Here is a 13,931-nt window from a genome sequence, read left to right on the forward strand (position 1 = left end):
TCAGAGGGGAATAGCACTAGCATATCATAACAAAATATTGGTGAAATGAACAAGTTTCTCTGCAGATAATGTGTTATTTAGAGGCTGCATTGCGCTGCCCCATGTTCTCGCATTATACAGATATATGCGGCTCTCGGCTGGATCTAATTTTGTCGGAACGACTTGTAATGACACCAAAGTTGTCTGGGTGAGTAAATGATCGTATTTTATGCTAGAAATAAGGTCCAGATTGTAAAAAACGGTAATTATCCTTTATCTGCAGAGTTTAGGTCGAAGGAAAAGCTTGAGACTACTCGTGTTCTGTTCAGCCGTTGTACTTTGACTATGTAGAATAATCCCAGGATGCTGACTTGATGTTCATGACCTCCACTCTCATCCTGACCTTGTGGCCTGTAGTAATCTGTAGTGCATTATTGGCAGTGTGCATCACCCAGACTGTGCAGATTAAACAGATTAACTTTAACTTGAGGTCAGAGCTACAAGATGGGCACAGAGCGGTGCCGTCACCTCCCCAGCTGCAGCAGGATCTGTGTGAAGCTGTGGCAGCGCAGATTCTCCCTGAAATAACAGATGGTTTAAAAACAAGATGAAGAATGTGAATTGATCTGACTTCCACCTGTTTTAGCCTTAATGCTAAGCTGGGCTAGCCGTGTCTTAACTTTAGGACAAAAGAAACAGTGAAATAAAACCTTTAATGAATGACTTGTCTCTGTCCCCCACCCCCTACCCCTCTCTCTCCAGATTTCCATAGTGAGCACAGATGATGATCTGTCCTGATCGTCTTGGAGGTTTTTGGTGTTGTTTTGTTTTTTGTTTTTTTTACAGCAGCCTGTAGTGTTGCATGGCGCCTCCTCATTCCCATGCCGACGGTTGTCTGTAACAGCAGCAGCAGCCCTTACAGTACGACCACATGCCTTCTGAAGTGCATTATGTCATTATCTGTGGTGAGGATGACCAGAGGAAATGTTATTTATGTGAATACTACAATGAACTACCGGTATGTCATAACTGTTTTCACTCCTTGCGTCCAAAGTATTAAGGATTTCTTTTTTTCTTCCATCTCAATTTTTGGGCCTCGCATCACTTCCCAACTCTTTTTGCCCCACCCTCTTTAAAGAATCCAAAGCCATCTTGCCACAATCGATGGGAAAAATGCGGTGAATTTCCACTGTTAGTTTGCCTCTTCCAGGAATTTCTGTGTTCAGACTGAACTTGAACTGACCAGAGGCGGCAGTGTTTCTCTCAGCAAACAGATCAAATCTGCTGGACAGGAAACTAGATCTGAGCTCACTGTTTTCAGCTACACCTTGGGAGACTCTGGGATCAAGCGTCATAAAGGGATGAGGCATTCCAGGTCCAGACTTTATTTCTTTATTCAACAGGCTCACATGTAACTATGTATTTATGATCATGATTTTGGGAGTAATATCTAAAGAAAAAAATAAGTTTTCAGGTTTTTTCTTTAATTTTTGTGTGATAATTGTTTCCTACTGTACCTCCTGGAGGTTATTCATACAGGTTATTTCATTATTATTATTATTATTATTATTATTATTATTGTTATTATTATTGTTGTTGTAGAGGCTGTGTCAGGATCACCATGGTTGCAGCATTTGTAAACACTGTACATATTTCATCCCTCAGAGACATGACTGTCAATCAGGACTCTCTTCAATGCACTTTGATCAATGTTCCTTGTGTAAATAAGATTGTATACATTTGACTTAAAATCAATTTTTTGCTATGGTTGGGCATTGTATCAGGGTTAGAGGTGTATTTAACAAGAAAGAAAAAGCTGAAAAAACAACAACTGAATTTGGTAAAACTATTTTGTATGTTTGTGTGCTGTTGCTGTGAACTTTTTCTAGCCTTGTACAGTGAAGGGGAACACTATTAAAACTTAACAGCTCTGTATCTGTGAAAAAAACTGATTTGCAAATCACTTCAGAATTAAAACCTAATACATAACGTTGTTTAAAACATGGCATCTGACCTTCTCTATTTTGTGTGTGTGTGTGTGTGTGTGTTCTTGTACTTACTACGTTGTGAGGATCGGAACGAGTTTTTAACCAACAGAGTGAGGACATTTTGGGGAAGTGAGGACATTTTGGCTGGTCCTCACTTTTTCCAAGGGAGGTTTGAGGGTTAAGACTTTAGGTTATAATTAGGTTTAAGTTGGGTTAAGAGTAATGGTTAAGGTTAGACATTTGTTTTGGATGGTTAAGGTTAGGGTTAGGGGCTAGGGAATACATTATGTCAATGAGTGTCCTCACAAAGATGGCATTACAAGGATGTGTGTGTGTTCACGCGCGATGGGCAAGTTGCATACCTTTTTTTTCCTTTTTGAATAAACTGAAAAACTGACTGTCAACATCAGTGTCGAACCGCACTAACACTCGAGTGGCTGGTTGGGGTTTCTGACGGTGAGAAGTCCTGACTTCAGAGAAGTGGAGCTGTTATAGCTGCAATTTAATGGTCAACAATGGGATGGAAAAGGCAGCAGTTAGAAAAAGACCTTGAACTGCTAACAACAGCTCCAGTGTATGTACGGCAGAAACCAACAAAAGCAATAGAATTTGCATAACTAATGACACAATGAGTCCTCTTCCTTCTCTGTGCAGCAGCTTTTAATCCCTGTGCAACATCCCTGCCGCTGTGGGGTCATGGCAGCTGAGGGAGAGACGGGAGGAGGCGGAGCTGAAGTGAAGGAAGTGGGTCGAGGCGGTGGGAGAGCCACCAGTGGTTTAATTTGGAATGAATGTGGTTCTGTCAGATCATTATCCCTATTAATCTACAGCAAGGACTAATCTCCACCTTTCTGACTGGTTCACTTATCAGTCATCAGCCCAACTCACTCTCTGCACCCAAATACTTAAGTATTCTACATGCGCAAGACACAGCATCACAGATTGCAATCCAGGATTAGTTCAGCAATTTGTGAGTGTCTCAACTGCATTTAGCTCAACATTGTTGCTGTGCCACTGTAACGGATGTACACTCACTCACCCATAAAGGACGTGCTAACCAACCTGCCAAGTGGTTGTCAACCTCTTGTCAACCTACCACCATAAGGGCGTAGTAGGTGCATCTTGTCGCCCTGCAACCTGGTGCAAACAAAGGAGAGAGAGAGAGAAAGACAAACTTTTCTGAGGTGGAGATTCAGTCATTTTGAGAGAAGTGGGGTTACAATAAAATATATTTCCTCTGTCAGAAGCGGTGTGCCTGGGACAGGTAGATCAGTGGTCTGGAAGGAGGCAGATGTCATGAATAGAACTGAGTGTCTCCAGTTGAAAGAGCCATTGAAAAAGTACAGCGAAAATGGTTTTGACGATGGTCCCTACGTCACCACATTCACGCGCATCCCTTGGCTGCACACACAGAGAGGACCGCCCCTTTATGCCGTTCTCTCTCCTCATTGGATAAAGGTTGTAGGATACAAGGAAAGTTTTCTCCTCGGCTTACAGCAGAGCAGAGTGACTGACAGACCCATGTTTCAGACCAAATACTCGAAAGTGATTGCTGTCGGAAGATAGAACTATTGGTAACACTTTACTTGAAGGTACCGTCATAAGAGTGACATGACACTGTCATAAGACTGACATGACACAGTCATGAACGTGTCATAAACATTATGTCAATGTCATAACGTTGTCATTAAGTGTCATTCGGTTAACCCTAACCATAACCCTAACCCTAACCCTACAAAAACCGAATGACGCTTAATGACAACATTATGACATTGAAATAATGTTTATGACACGTTCATGACTGTGTCATGTCACTCTTATGACAGTGCCATGTCACTCTTATGACGGTACCTTCAAGTAAAGTGTAACCGAACTATTTAAGACTTATATTAACACAAACATTCTGCTTTAACTAACACTTAATGTTTGTGGCCCCTGTTGGGGTGGGGGCTCCAAGGTGCCCCTTGCCTGTGGCCTCTAGAGTGTTTAGAAACACCCCTGTTCTTCCAGATGAACCAGCCATTTCAATTCAAATTCAATGCAATTCAAAAAGCTTTATTGCCTATCACAAGGACAGAAAATTGTCATGTCTCTCAGCTCCATCCTCCAAACCAGGTGCCACCTGCGCTATGAAAGTTTTTCCAGTTAATATGTGGGTCAAATAGAGCCTTGATTCGTAGCCTACGTGTGTCCAGTCCAAGGCACTGGTGACACTGGGCATGTTGGCAATAGCAGAAATGACTACCTAAAACCTAAAGGACTCTCCAAATATTTCTTTTTTTTCTGTTGTTTTTACAGCTACGTAACAGGGAACATTACAAATTAAAATTGTATTTTCCAATACTGTCAAGCAAGTGCCATAATCAGGGCCGTTGCTAGGAATCCTGGGGCCCCTGAAAATACTAAAGTGGGCCCCTGACTTTTCCACTTTTTTTTCTTAGACTACATATGTGTTATCATTTTTTATTTAGCCTACTTTGTTTTGATGCTAATGCAGCATTATGAGTATCAGTCAGGGTCTTATGCAGAATAATTCAGCCAAACAAAGATTAGACTACTGGGGTTTTTTGTGGGCCCTACTGGGCGCTGGGCCCCTAGAATTATCATCACCTTTCTCCCCTATACAGCGGCCCTGGCCACGATCAGTCAGGAGCAGGTGTAGATTTTGATAGTAGCAACTAAAATACTGATGAATTCTGAAATGTTCTAGGCCTACATCTCCTTCTGCGAACAGTTCACACACAAATTTGTTCTGCTCACGCTTCATGAATGAGAGCTAGTTTCTTGACGGTAACAACAACCAAACCGTCCAGCCCGAGATTACCACGTGTGTTGAATTGTAACTTGCTGTCAGAGTGAGCAGAGGGAGGGAGAGATTCAGAGATGGATGTGAGCGGATAATAGTATTTAAAACTTAAGCACCCAGATCATCTCAGTCAGCTGCATCACACCATCAGAATCAGTCTGCGTGACTTCTCCCTCAACATTTACCATCCGCAGATGCATCCTTACCCATTTGTCCTGCCTTGTTTATTTGTGATCGAGGTTTTGTGCAAATGTGCAAGATCCAACCACGTGACTGTTTGTTTGTGTGTGAGTATTTTTGCTGGGATGTCTCTCCATACAGGTGAATAACTTTTAGATTTCAAACCGTTCAGCATTGACCATGTTGACTCACCTCAGAGCCCGGAGCAGGAGTTTGTTTCCCAGCTACAAACCCGGCAGCAAGACTCAAGCTGTCGAAGAGCTGGTCGACTATCTGGAATTCACCTCCACCTTTAAGCCATGGAGCTCCATGCAGGTAAGACACTTTCTACATGTTTTTCATGTCAATATGATTCTGCTCTATATGACCAAAGTCCTTGCACTAAAGAAGAAAAGTTCAATTTGTCACATTTGAGAGAATGGAAGCGGGTGATGTTAAGTGTTTTTTCCTTGATATCAAGAATTGTTGGTGATAAAATTTCAGTCCAGTGATGAATATTTGTAGTTTTTAAGATGTTATACAGAGTCTGCTGTTTAGATTAGTTGATGCCAACTGGTCATGTTCATCATAGATCTGGACTGGTTCCAGTTCCATTTTAAATGAAATTAAACGAAAGCTATTTTTGCGATACTGTTGACTTTTATTTGCATCTGGCATCAATATGAGATTTTAAATGTCTTTTTAATGAGTCCTCTTGTCATTTTATTCTTTGAATATTTTTCTCTCTCCTACTCTTTATTAGTGATTTAAGTGTTTGCGTTTTCTCCATTTTATTCTCATTTATGTTTTAGAAAGATGTTGAATTGATCCACATGAAGCTTTTGTTTTATTTGTGAAGAACCTGGGCAGAGACATCTATGATCTTTATGATGAGTATGAATACGAGGAGGAAGAGGATCAATTCCAAGCGTCTTCCTCTCATCTGTTGATCTCTCCGTCCAAACACTTCATTCTCAACATCAATGTCGGAGGAACGGTAACTTCCACTCAAACACACTTGGCTCCACTGTAAATGTGATTACTCCCAAACACTCACTCACTCAGCAGATTCTCCACCAGCTGCTCCATCAGTTCTCCAGCTACACGTTGGCACCACCTGTAGGGGATCAGCAGCAACAGCAGGGGCATGTGAACCCACAGATGCCAGATGTGGGTTAAGTGTGTGGCCTCCTACAGGCTCTTTGCCCCTTAGCTCCTCTGTCACCTTCTGGCAGCCAGCTGTGTTATTAATAGGCATCTAAGCTCGAGGGGGCTGGGAGCCACACATGTAATGGATGGTTGCTGGGGAATGGAGAGGGAGGAGAGGAGAGCACTGGAGAAGAGATGTGCAACAAAGCTTTAAGACAGCACTCCCCAAAAACAGCAACAGTTCATTGGAATGAGCCAGATGCAAGGGAATGCAGAAATGCAAGAGCAGCTTGGAATGGCAGGGTTTGCCTAACTCCTTCTTATAGCTGCCTCCAACTCAGCCTTTAGTGCATCCAACAGTTCCAAAATGGCATGACATGGACAGACATCATGATTGAGGAGTAACTCACTCTCTATACATAGACCTACTTTCTCATTGTGCTTTCTGCCCTACAACGCAAGAAGGGGGTAACTCATTTTTTTGTCAAAAATGAGATTTTGTCATTTTTGGGACATTAAAGATCTAGAGCTACGTCATGTGGATAAATATCTTGACTCAACATTATCTTATTTGGGATATATTTGCGGGTGGTTTTCACAGTAACTCCCAAAAACTGCGGTGAAACAACAAGAGAACACAGTAACTAGAGTTACCTTATATACCCTATATTTTGCCTCAATGCACAGACAGACAGAGGTAACTCTGAAATAAGGGTAAAATGTTAAGTTTGAGTTAAATATTTTTACACAGCTAGACTACTACTCGCAAAAGCAAGGATTTGACCAATTTTCAGAATCCTAAGTTCAATACAGTTGACTGAACAACAAAAATACTTTAAACTCATTTTTCTCAGAACTGCACTCTGAGGAGTTACCCCTTTCTTCCGTTGTAGGGCAGATTGTGTCTCTCCATTTTGCAATAAGCAGCCATTGTGTGAGTGTAATGCTGGGCACAATCACTGCAGTTACTTCCAGACTTGTAAATCGTATTGTATGTCAATCAAGCTGTACTATAATGAGGTGATAAATGGACAGCATGTGTTGTTTTGCACATTTGAAAGATGCAATCCTGAGTGTGCACCGGTGGTAGATACATTTGTTTGCAGGTAATATCAAGTTTGCACACGTTTTTATACATGCAAACCTTTAGTAAATGTTTTCTTTGTTACCCCAAACCTTGACTTGACTAGCGCAAACACTGCTGCTTGTGCTCATTGACATAGTAGCTAATGTGCAGCTATGAACCACAGCTAAATTCAAATCCTCTTACTATTTTCTTTTTTTTTACCCTTCTACCTCTAACTTGACTTTGTTTTTGTGTCTCCTCCTTTTTCTCCAGGTGTACAACCTACCCTACAGGTTAGCCGCCCGGTATCCAAAAACACGGATTGGCCAGTTAGCCACATCTCCAGACCACAGCAGGAAGTTGGACCTGTGTGATGACTACATCGTCCAGACCAACGAGTTCTTCTTCGATCGAGATCCCAAAATCTTTCACAACATCTTCAACTTTTACAGGTGAACTAGGCCTACAACAGAACAATATGTAGGGTATGCAGTCATGAGTCCACACAGTGAGGTGTCCTCTAATTCATGACCACTGTAAAACTCTGGATGTTCTCCTGTCTCTGTTGTCTCCATCAGAACTGGAGTTCTTTGGATCAAAGACGAGCTGTGTCCCCGCAGTTTCCTTGAGGAGATAAACTACTGGGGTGTCAGAATCAGAAACAGCCATCGGTGCTGCCGGATCTCCTTTGAGGAGAGGCACGATGAGCTGACTGAGCAACTGAAGATACAGGAGCAGTTGATGGCCGAGGTGGGACGGTGCGCTTCTAATTCTGGACCATGAAATTATCTGTGAAACAGTAGCAGTGATCTAAGGAATATCAGACATCAAGCTTTTGACATTTTAAACATAGACAGCACTTTGGTCACTCAGTCCTTTGTATCACTGATCATTCATTCCCACTCATCACCTGAGCAGGTGAGTTCCTCCCCTGATGCTAATTAGCTTCATCACAGACTGTTGACTCCACTTCCTGTTCTGGAGGAAACTGGTAAAATGTTAAATATTTTTAGCTCTTGTGCCATCATCAGGTCAACACTTCATGACCTGATGATCTTTACATAAAAAACGGGCTATGGGGGTAATCCCTATGTTCCCCACTATGTATGTAGGACCCTTCTTCTCCCGCTTTTCCCCAAAAGGTCCTATATTCCCCACTGTGTATGTGACCGGGGAACATAGAACCCTATTTTAGAAAAAGGGAAAATTTTAGAAAAATGTTCCCTGCTTTTCCCCCAAAAGGACACCGGGAACATGCAATTTTAGGTCCCATACCTGGAAGTGTAGTTATGAGTGACTTGGCATATTTTTGCCTATTTTTGAGTGAGAAGTTGAGTTGTGACTTTGAGTGAGAAGTGGAATCGTCCCATTGGTTGGGTTTAGGCAATGAAGAAAAGGGTGGGTTAAGTTTAGTAAAAAAGACCAGGTAGAGGCTAGACAGGCCAGATAGATAGATAGATAGATAGATAGATAGATAGATAGATAGATAGATAGATAGATAGATAGATAGATAGATAGATAGAGTCCAGATAAGTAGAGAGAGTCCTTGACCAACAGTGGGGAACATAAGACCCTTTTTCAGAATAAAGGTCCTATGTTCCCCAGTAGCCTATGTATTGCGACGGGGGAATATAGGACCCTTTTTGGGAAAAATGGGGAACATAGGTACGCGTCATCTACGAAAACGGGTCATCTGCATTCAAAACAACTCAGAAATCGGAATTCCCAACTCGGAAATTTCGGGACTTCCGACATCATTGCATTCACGCAACTCGGAAGAGAAAAAACATGGATACCTGAAGGAAGTTTGGCATATTGTGGCTCATCGCTGAATACGAAACATATGCAGCAGTAAATCATGTTTGTTTTGGAGGCAAATGAAGAGGAGAGACGCCGCAGATGAGTGCACATATAACTCGATAGCCTAGATTACCGTTACAGACGAGGACCACAATTTCACACAATACAACAATCACAGCTTAATATAAACATATTTCATATACTGCAATAATACACAAATGCATTAAAACCTCAACAAATAACTTTTTTTTTTTTTTTTATTAATTTTAACTGTTAAAGACGAAGGCCGCCATGTTTTGATTTGTTTTGACATCAAGTCGGAAAATCGGAGCTCTGAAATGATACCCGCGTTTCCGACCTGTAACTTCCGAGTTTTTTCTGACTTCCGAGTTGTTTTGAACGCAGCAGGGTTGGGTTAGGGTTTATGTTCCGTTGTGTGTGTTTAGAGATGTTAAAACAACATATTAATGCAACTGCTATGTTTCCTGCCTTTTTTGGATAAGCGGGGAACATAGAGCCTATTTTTCAGTACGTGGGGAACACAGAACCCTTTTTCAGGTAAGCGGGGAATATAGAACCTTTTTTGGGTAACTGGGGAACATAGAACCTTTTCTGCAGGGGTATGAGGGGAACAGAGGGGAACTAGAACCCAGGGAAGTGTGTAGGAGACCGTAGCTAACAAGTTAGCCAAAAGGCAGTTCATGTTTGCTAAACGTGTTAGACCATTTCAGAGTGTGTTGATCTCTGGACGAGGCCTTTTCCAAACCTGTGTCCCACTTCAGTGAATAGTCCAGTCCAACAACCAACAACAACCCCCCCTACGAAGGCATCAAGTCATAATCTGTGTGCAAACTGGTTGGTTCCACTTCCCGACAGGTTCTCGGTGCAAAATAAGAATTTGCAGAGGTCATGGCCTCTAAACCTCACTGGTTCTGTTTGGTTCTTATGTACTGTAGCATTTTATCAGTGATGTACTGCTTCACCCTGAGCCTGGCTGACCTACATTAGAAATCAGAGCTGTCTTGACAGATGGAGAGAATAAGCTTTGTCTTGGCCCAGTTTCCAGCTCAGAGGTGTCACTCTGATCCACTCTGTTTTCTTGACATTTAGTTTGTGGTTTTTAGCTCATGATCTTCACATTTTAGTCTGTTGTGGTTATTTAGCTCTGTCCTCATTGTGAATGCACATCTTCTGTTTCTGTTTATTTGTCATAGGCTTTATGCCGTCATACATTTTATGCATTGTATTCTTGTTTCTATTTGATTTGCCTGTGATTTCTCTCATGTCCCAGGACAGGGACATTTCTCCTGTTACTGTGACTGAAGTGTTTCTGTCCGGTGGCTGCAGGTGAAGATGGAGGAGAACCAGGAGTTGTTCGATGGCATGACTTTTGGACCGACCCGGAAGAAAGTCTGGAACTTGATGGAGAAGCCGTTCTCCTCGGTCGCTGCCAAGCTGATGGGTGTTGCATCCTCTGTCTTTGTCCTGGTCTCTCTGGTCGCCATGACTCTCAACACAGTGGAGGAGATGCAGTACAAAGTATGTGTTTTAATTTTGTGGCTGTGTGAGAAGAGAAAAGGATTTCAGGTCTGTCTATAAAGTCAGAGACAAGTAGAACAAACCATCAGAGCCAATGTAATAATAACATCCTTCCATCCGGTGGTCCTGCTCCATCCGGTGGTCCTGCTCCATCCGGTGGCCCTGCTCCATCCGGTGGCCCTGCTCCATCCGGTGGCCCTGCTCCATCCGGCGGCCCTGCTCCATCTTTCTTTCTTTTTTGTGTCATTGCCGTGTAAGCTACTGGACTAATTTGAATTTCCCTCCTAGGGATGAATAAAGTATTCTATAACAGTCCAAATACAGGAGTTCTACTTGTTGTCTCTTTCAGACGGCGTCGGGCCAGCTCAGTGGCAGATCCTACGGTGAGTACGTGGAGACGTTCTGCATCGCTTTCTTCACCCTGGAGTACCTGCTGCGCCTGCTGTCCACCCCTGACCTCAAGTGTTTCGGACGTAGCGTCCTGAACACTGTGGACCTGATCGCCATCCTGCCGCACTACCTGCAGATGATCCTGGAGTGTTTCGAGGACGAGGACATGCACCTGCATTCAGGGGACATCGAGACAGTGGCTCGCGTTGGAAAGGTAAAGCGGTTTGGTAAAGATATAATAAAAATCTAAGACGCAAGCAGTGATGAACGGGTTCTGGAGTAATTGTGATCATTAACTACATGACTAGTGACTTGTTACAGTGAGAACGGAGACTCTTTGTCTTCACCTGGCGTCTCACGGCTGAAAACCAACCTTGTAACATTAGTGTAGTGCCTGGTCGCCGCCCTGTCCCAGCTCTCGTCTCTGCACACCGCAACACAAACGCGCTCTGTAATCTTTTGTTCGTGACGGTTAAGACTACACAAACATACGCGCTGTAACATCGTATATGTTATGTAATGTTATCCACCGCTCCATTCATTGATTTTTTGCCGGCTTCGTTGTAAACAAATGCACATGGGCGAGAGGAGCGTTAGCAAAACAGTGGAAAAGTGAGCGAACTTACATAGTTCCCCTTTAATATTCACTCTTCATCATAGCGCCCTCTTGTGGGAACAGGAAGTGATGTCATGTTTTACCCCATCCATTTCAGGGGCATCACTAGTTATACCAGAGCCGGTCTACGACGTCTATCTCAATATTAGAAAGTAGAAACTCTCTGGTTATGGGGCGGTGCGTGGCGCAGTGGTTAAAGCGGCCGCCCCATGTCGAGGCTACAGTCCTCCCGGTTCGAGTCCCGCGTCGGGCAGACCTTTCCTGCATGTCATTCCCCCTCTCTCTGCCTCCCCCTTTCCTGTCTATCTATACTGTGCTATCAAATAAAGGCAAAAAGCCAAAAAATATACTTAAAAAAAAAAAGAAACTCTCTGGTTATACTCATATCACCAACTAATAGTAAAATGAAACATTATTTATTTATTTCTTAAATTGTTGAATATTACCCAAACTAAATGTTTGGTGAGACACCTGCACTGACGTGTCTCTTTCCACAGCGCCACCTGGTGAAAACAGAAAGGAACTTCTGACTGACTGAATCATTTCATTTCTATGACATTTCCAGCGTGCAGCTTTAATCTGACCTGTGTTTCTCTGCAGGTGGGTCAGGTGCTGAGGATCATGCGTCTGATGCGAATCTTCAGGATTTTGAAGCTGGCTCGTCACTCGACAGGCCTCAGAGCCTTTGGCTTCACACTGAGACAGTGCTACCAGCAGGTCAGACTGCACCAGGCACAGGAAGACACTGTTTTACATTATACTATAGTTGTTGGAGGATGGGTGAAGAAAGGGTTAGGGTTGCAAATGCTGGGAAATCCATTTGAGGTGATGTGAGAGGGTAGATGTCTGTGTGGACATAAAGATGAGTCAAGATCAATTGGCCTTTAACTGAAACACACATTTAAAGGGATAGTTCAACATTTTGGCAAATGGGCTATTGTCATAGCAGTAGGTTCATTACCTTTAATTGTCAGTGTAAGCTATTTTTAGAGCGGCGGAGCAGAGCCGTGAGCTGCTCAGAGCTACGCTACGGAGGCTAACTATCCCTTTAACATATAGAGGAAATGGACATTCTGATGTGTTTCTGTGCAGGTGGGCTGTCTGCTTCTCTTCATTGGGATGGGAATCTTCATGTTCTCTGCCATGGTCTACACTGTGGAGCATGACGTCTACAACACTAACTTCACCTCCATGCCACATGCATGGTGGTGGGCTGCTGTGAGACACACACACACACACACACACACACACACACACACACACACACACACACACACACACACAAGGCATGATTTGTCTAAAACTAACATAAATATTATTTTATTTGTATAGTAATTTCAGTGCAATTGACCCAAAGTTGATAATTTAGGAAAACAAAATAAAAAAAAATACATTGGTAGAAATTACCAGATTGTGGGGAGCATCTAGCCTTGTAAACCAGCCGCTCCCGGAAATGCAATTCATTACATTTCTAAGGGAGAGTCTGGCCTCATCCCCGTTGTAAGCGTTTGGCCTGAAACCCTCAGAAGGCCGAGCCAATCAGCGTCGCCGCTGTGATTGACACAGCACGTTGGCCAATCAGGGACCAACTGGTTCAAAGCCCCGTCACTACACCAACTTGCTGATTGGCTGAATGGGGTTGTCTGTCAACACTACTACTCCCGCCCAGCTCCCGCCCACCCCAAACGCTTACAACGGGGATGAGGCCAGACTCAATATTCACTGTTTAGTGTATAAAGTCATCCACCACTCTGTGTTAATAAGTGGGAACAGCAACAATGAAGTTAAAACCTTGGCTAAGATGTGTCTCATCCTGTAATAGTGAGTTTGTATATGTATATAATTTACATCAAAGTGAAAATTATAGTTTTAATGCAAATGGAGCTATTATGAACTTTGTACTACGTGACTTTAATACTTTTAGTGTGCTGCTTGGAACATAACAGCTTTGAACCAATAACCATGTCAGAAGAATACACACGTCTTCATTTAGGTCTCAGTTTGTGTCCCCGTGTCATTTGGTTGTGAAGTGTGGACATTCATCTCTCTGCCTGTGTGTCTGGTTTTCCAGGTGAGTATTTCCACCGTGGGCTACGGCGACATGGTCCCAGAGACCAACCTGGGCCGGATCTTCGCCTGCATCTGCATCTCCTTCGGGGTCATCCTCAACGGCATGCCCATCTCGGTCCTCTACAACAAGTTCTCCGACTACTACACCAAGCTCAAGTCCCACGAGTACGCCGCCGTCACCAAGGCCCGAGGGAAGGTGCACTTCACCAGGAGGGCGGCCAAGAAGATCACAGAGTGCTGCGAGGAAGTCGTTCAGCTGAAAACCTCACGGCTGGAGGGAGATTCTCCAACCTGCAAGAGTTAAATCCTTAGAAAAGTGTTTTCAGCATATTATTGATTCCTGACATCTCAAACATGACAGAACGCAGT

General features: G+C 43.2%; 2 protein-coding genes across 3 annotated transcripts in view; both read left to right on the top strand.

Annotated features, from left to right (window-relative positions):
• Positions 1-1,980, top strand: part of vldlr (very low density lipoprotein receptor) — a 62,395-nt gene extending 60,415 nt beyond the window's left edge. For both annotated transcript variants that reach the window (XM_085794204.1, XM_085794205.1), the window contains one exon: positions 742-1,980. In XM_085794204.1, coding sequence (XP_085650330.1) covers positions 742-777 — 36 coding nt within the window. In that variant the 3' untranslated portion in view covers positions 778-1,980. The remainder of the gene's footprint in view (positions 1-741) is intronic.
• Positions 1,981-5,132: 3,152 nt separating this feature from the next.
• Positions 5,133-13,895, top strand: kcnv2a (potassium channel, subfamily V, member 2a). Its single transcript, XM_085792464.1, has 9 exons — positions 5,133-5,268; positions 5,792-5,929; positions 7,421-7,599; positions 7,726-7,897; positions 10,295-10,486; positions 10,836-11,090; positions 12,093-12,209; positions 12,585-12,710; positions 13,564-13,895. The coding sequence occupies exons 1-9, from the start codon at positions 5,134-5,136 to the stop codon at positions 13,864-13,866; spliced, it is 1,617 nt and encodes a 538-aa protein (XP_085648590.1). The 5' UTR covers position 5,133; the 3' UTR covers positions 13,867-13,895.
• Positions 13,896-13,931: the final 36 nt, after the last annotated feature.

Source organism: Trachurus japonicus, chromosome 12 (genome assembly GCF_045865225.1).
Source record: "Trachurus japonicus isolate A0001 chromosome 12, Traja_1.0".
Classification (NCBI taxonomy): Eukaryota; Metazoa; Chordata; class Actinopteri; order Carangiformes; family Carangidae; genus Trachurus; species Trachurus japonicus.

What these genes read in the sequence shown, in the direction of transcription:
- kcnv2a (XM_085792464.1), top strand. Translation starts at nt 5,134, where the DNA reads ATGTTGACTCACCTCAGAGCCCGGAGCAGGAGTTTGTTTCCCAGCTAC. An exon ending in AGCCATGGAGCTCCATGCAG is followed by an intron (nt 5,269 to 5,791) that starts GTAAGACACTTT and finishes TTATTTGTGAAG; the next exon opens with AACCTGGGCAGAGACATCTA. An exon ending in TGGAGGAGATGCAGTACAAA is followed by an intron (nt 10,487 to 10,835) that starts GTATGTGTTTTA and finishes TGTCTCTTTCAG; the next exon opens with ACGGCGTCGGGCCAGCTCAG.